The 5,336-nt window shown below is 37.5% G+C and overlaps 1 protein-coding gene across 1 annotated transcript; it reads right to left on the bottom strand.

Annotated features, from left to right (window-relative positions):
* Nucleotides 1-1,455: 1,455 nt before the first annotated feature.
* On the bottom strand, nucleotides 1,456-4,540 carry LOC113023344 (interleukin-2 receptor subunit beta-like). Its single transcript, XM_026169360.1, has 7 exons — nucleotides 4,522-4,540; nucleotides 4,071-4,278; nucleotides 3,845-3,956; nucleotides 3,642-3,732; nucleotides 2,948-3,035; nucleotides 2,719-2,852; nucleotides 1,456-2,577 (listed from the first exon to the last, which is right to left on the bottom strand). The coding sequence occupies exons 2-7, from the start codon at nucleotides 4,162-4,164 to the stop codon at nucleotides 2,374-2,376; spliced, it is 723 nt and encodes a 240-aa protein (XP_026025145.1). The 5' UTR covers nucleotides 4,165-4,278; nucleotides 4,522-4,540; the 3' UTR covers nucleotides 1,456-2,373.
* Between the last annotated feature and the right edge of the window lie 796 nt (nucleotides 4,541-5,336).

The raw sequence follows: 5,336 nt of genomic DNA, 5'->3' as shown, positions 1-5,336 counted from the left end.
ATTGTATATATAAACCCTTTGAAAATCATGTTCACTATATTCTATTTACCAATACAAGTAAAGACGTTACACAGAAAAACACATGGAAACATTGGAAATCAGTTTTTGGCAGACGATCTCTTTTTGGCACAACACTGGAGGTAAAGCAGGTATGATCCTTTATATCTTGAGTCTGAAGGTCCAGACACAAATTCAGATATCCCTGAGTTGTTTAAGAGTTTAGAATTTCTCTGGTTCATTATCTTTAGTCCGTTTAGTCAGTAATCACTCAAGATTAGTTCCCAAGTACTTCTGAATTAAAAGAAATATTCAGGATGTTTGGTGCTGTTTTCTCCCACAGGTGAACTCAGGTGAAATGAAAGTATGAATGCCCTCCTCCTGGAACAATGACGACTCAGAAAAGCTCCTTGGAGTAAGGAGATCAGGTTCAGAAGTGGTTCTTTCTAAGCATGTATATCTGTATTTATGAATTACAAACTAAGGACGAGTAATGCTTAAAGAATGAGGAATTAAACAGTGACCAATGCCGTGTTTAACAATGTGTCACTGTTATCCACTGTTCTATGTATGTTTATGAGCACATGATCCTTTTTTTCTATCAAATAACCTAAAAAATGACTGACTGATACTGCGCATATATATATATATATATATATATATATATATATATATATATATATATACATACATACATATACTTGCGATCCTCTGTTCCAAAGGCGTGTAGTCTAACCACTACGCTATCCAGCTGTATATATATATATATACATATGTGTGTGTGTATATATATATATACAGCTGGATAGCGTAGTGGTTAGACTACACGCCTTTGGAACAGAGGATCGCAAGTTCGATTCCTGCCTGGGGCGTCTGTATCCAGTAAGGGTCCTAAGGCTAGACTCCCTATGCTAAGCAAGCCTACCGCAGACATGAGCGAGACAGATAAATATGAAGGCATGCCGGCTCGGACGTCGCCCGGATCAACAAGGTCCGCGTCAGGTGTTGAGGAACCAGAGCACCCTGACGAAAAGTGGGCTACTGGAACTGGAAGGCATATATATATATATATATATATACACATATACATACATATATATATATGGTGCTGTGCTTTTTTTTGTAAACCGAATTTCCCAGAGGAACCCACCCGAGGGATTAATAAAGTTTTATCTTATCTTATTTAGTTTACATATTTACCCTTCATTTAATTACTATTATTATTAATGTCTGAATTCAAATCTTTTGCATAAGACAGCCCCATTCCTTTACTGCAGCATCATTCAGTTACTGTTTGTTTGGAGGTCTTTCTTCTGTTTTGTCTTCACTTAATAAGAAGCATGCGTTGTGTGACTATAAAAATGTATTCTTTTATTCTTTTGATTCTTTTATTATGAACGTACTGTGGTGGAGAACAAACCCTCCTCGCAAAAAAAAAAAAAAAAAATCATGTCACAGTTAAAAAACTTGGTAGAACTTTATAATAATATTACACTTTTAAGCATTATTGAGGTAATAAGTGTTGATGGGATTTATTATCTTTAAGGCTAACACTTGATGATTAGCAACACACATTTGTTTATCCTTTACTGCACACAATGTATTGAAGAATGGTCTGGATTCACTCTGATGCTGGCAGACAAACAGGGGGAAGATCCTTCACAGGAATGTGGATGGAGGTTGTGATAGCTACAAGACAACCCCCCTTCTTGAACTCTACAGGCCAGGCTGGAGAACGACAGGTGGTTGCCATGGTAATGGGAGTGTTGCCTGCGAAAGGGTCATCTCCATATAAGGCTGATATCCAGAGAGGTGCAGAAGAAGAAACGTGCACCAGTATCAGACCGAAGGCCACCCTCAACTGATTCCACCAATCATGTTAACATTCTGTTTCTGTGACCCACCATAAAAGTCTATACTATTTGGGTGTGCTGCTCTTTGTTCGTTTGGCTCTCCTGAGCGAGCAAAGAGATTCGGCAGCTGTTTTTTAACTTGAGCCTTCAAATGCTTAATACATTTAAGACAACGCGCTTTGAGCATGTTTGTCTTCTCTCTCTCAAAAATGAACCTAACAGTGTGTACTCCATGTTTTATATATAATTACTCCTCCTCAGTATGTCATTTTTAAATACACATATATTTATACATCTGTTACTACAACACCATGTACAGCTATCACTGATAGTAACTCACTGTTAGTATGAATTAAACACTTGCTAATACCTTACTAAAACATTAATAATTCTTAACATTGTGACATTATTATTAAGTGCTACCAAAAACCTAAGTTTTATATACATCCCGTACATCTGTGATTTTAAATATCTGGGTACAGGTTGCAATGTGTGCTGTGAAAGTTTATAGCAATTACACATGCTAAGTTTGTTTCTTTTTTCCTGCTTGTGACTTCCATGATGCAGTTGGGCTCCAGTCACTCCAGGCTCCCTTGCGGTGCTGAAAAATAGACCGCACACGAACGCGTGCCTCATACCTCTCGCCTTGGATCAGCAAATGTGGCTTCAGCTCTGCCTTGCACTCCTGCCCACATTGAATGCCACGTGTTTTGCGCACAGCGGGATCCTGACAGACAGAAAGCAGTGCGGGGTTGAGAATAAATCTTGCTTGGATTCACACAGCCACAGGGTTGTCATTTAAACGTGCACTTTTAAGATCACTTTACACTTAAACTTGTTCACATTGTGTCACAAAATCTAAACTTACACTCCATGACTGATCCTGCTTCTTCCACTGCACTTTACTTTTGTATGAACTGATCCTTTCATGTTTGTGGACTTGGGACAACCAGGAAACAGACGTGAAGTTGACTTTTGGCTCTGCAGGAGGATTCACCTTTACTGCAAGATCACACACACAGTTGTTTTAGGTCACCATGAATAGCTCGCACTGTAAATCACAAAGAGCCAGTATTTATACTGTAGATTACACTCACTGTGACAGGATGGCATGAAGGAAGTGATTAAACTCTGCTTCATTTGGTTGCAGCTCAGATTAAGGGACAACTCATGGAAAGACAGAAACTGGAAAAAAAAATGTTTAAATCAAATTTGAAGTTTGCCAAAGTCAAAGATTGGAGTCACAAATAGCCAATCAGACAACAGAGTTGGTATAAACAGAGAGCAGCTATAAAGAGAGAAGAGATGAAGCTTCTTTTAGACAGATAACGAGTACATGTATCATCACTCAGTACAAGACTAAAGCGGTGCAGTTTGAACTGTTCAACAGGCAAAAGTCTAGTAAAATAGAAATTAAAATATCAGAAGCGGAAAATGAGAAATAATAGATTCACTTAAAAGGATTTTTCTGTACTTTCAGATTTCATTGCAATTTCACTTTCATGCCATTAAAAAGAAGCTGGACAAAAGCTATAATTACCTTAAACTTCACTTCAAATACAGAACATGGAAAAGTCAAAGAGAATGATTCTGGCAAAAAACAATTTTTAAAGATCCCTGCTCACTGACCCCTCTCTCTTTCGTTAACTGTGGTATGTGCTTGATAAATTTGGCTAACCAGTTTTTAAAATTAATCCAACATCGATCACTACTTAGACTACAAACTGACATATAGGACATATGATTGTATATCTGGGGCTTGAAAACAATTTGATTTTTCCACACACTCACAGTGTATTCAATTTCAAAGATCAGGGAGCACTTCTTTAGAGCTGGTCTGGAGACATCAAAAGGCTTTAGGTGACAGGAAGCGCTGTAAGAACTGAAAAAAAAAACAGTATTAATCTCTTTTTGGTGCACATGATAACAGGTGTGATTTATGTATTGTGAGTATTTATGTGTTGAGGATTTCTCTTTGTGACCGAGGTCCTTACAGGCGTCGAGATTTATAGTGAGCATGTATGGTGCATGCAGTGTCATCAGACACGTATTTGCTGTTCCACAAACATGTGATGTTTCTATTGTAGTCAGTGTAGCAAGTGAGATCTGTGAGAATTAAAACAGGAGAGATTAAATGAAAATGAGTAAATATGTCAAACAACAGATCTTAAAGTTTGTTATATGATATAAATCAAGAGGGGGGGAAAGAAGACGACTAACTCTTTGGAAGCCTGGGACACTCCTCACTTTTGCAGACCAGTAGCAGTAGCAGCAGAATAAACAGTGAATAAACGGTTTTCTTGTTTCTCTCCATTCTTCAGGTAGTCAGTTTTCTTAGAGACCGCTGGGATGGTTTGTTTCCAAAGTTTAGTCACTCAAAGAGTTGAAGGATTGTACTCACTTCAGTACTGAGTGCTTCTTGGTTCTCCTGCACAGATTCATGTGTACATGAATAAAGTAAAAAATCATGGGGCTGATAAGATACAGATGATTCTGATTCCTCACTCTTTTTTGTTCATGCAGTCACACACAAACACATATAGAAATACATTAATACGAATACAACAAGAATAAGTTCTATAAACAGGTGATAAAACAGAAAATCCTGCCTCATTTTGTCCTCTGTTACACAGACTAAGAAAACAGTCAACGACTTCAGTCAGTGACTTACCTGCTGGTTGACCTGCGACTGATCTGTTCTCAACTGCTGATTTGATTCCACCTGATATACTGTCAAAGAGCATCATGTGAAGTCTTTGCATATCACCTGAACCACCCGAAAACCTCCCAAAAACAAACAACAACAAAAAGGCAAAGTCATTTCCTCCAGGATGTACCATTTTTGAGCGCGCACAGCAACACACACAAAGACACAGCGTGTTATCTATATTAATGCATTAGCAGTAGCTGCATTTGCATGTGAACCACACTGACATTTAAACTGTATTAAAAACAGGATGAAAAATTAAATGTTTGTTCAGATTTAGTGTTTTGCATCCATGTGCAAGCTAACCTAGAAAAGTTCAAGCAAGCTTTTCTTTTTATCGTGATCAGTACAAACATGTTAAGTTTAAATGGACCATGCTGAAGTTTTAGGTTCTCTATGTGTTTAGATTCTCATTCGCATTATATAATCACATGTGGCATTCGGACTTTATCTCAAACATATGGCCAGAGTCTGAAAATGATCTTTGGCTAAAATTTATTTCACAATTTAAAACAGTTGATTTTAACAATAACTTGTTCTACCAGATCTATAAATGCCGAACTGCAGTAACAATAATCTGTAGCAGATGGCTAAAACATGTCAAAGAAGTTATAATTTGGGTGTTGTGATTTATATATAGCCAGTCATATTCAGATTCATGTTAAGTGGCTTAAATTAAACTTTCTCTTAGACTTTTTCAGGTAACACTGGTAATACTTTTCTACATCAGCTATTATGACTGCTGGACTTCCACGGGGTTCTACCTTGTCTTTTTTTCT

The sequence above is a fragment of the Astatotilapia calliptera genome, chromosome 6 (genome assembly GCF_900246225.1).
Source record: "Astatotilapia calliptera chromosome 6, fAstCal1.2, whole genome shotgun sequence".
In the NCBI taxonomy this organism is placed as follows: domain Eukaryota; kingdom Metazoa; phylum Chordata; class Actinopteri; order Cichliformes; family Cichlidae; genus Astatotilapia; species Astatotilapia calliptera.
This window is presented reverse-complemented; position numbering and strand designations above follow the sequence as displayed.

Coding starts and splice junctions, on each gene's coding strand:
- LOC113023344 (XM_026169360.1), bottom strand. CDS start 4,164: ATGGAGAGAAACAAGAAAACCGTTTATTCACTGTTTATTCTGCTGCTA. Junction 3,733..3,844: donor CACTATAAATCTCGACGCCT/GTAAGGACCTCG, acceptor TTTTTTTTTCAG/TTCTTACAGCGCTTCCTGTC. Junction 3,036..3,641: donor TCTTTGAAATTGAATACACT/GTGAGTGTGTGG, acceptor TTTTTTTTCCAG/TTTCTGTCTTTCCATGAGTT.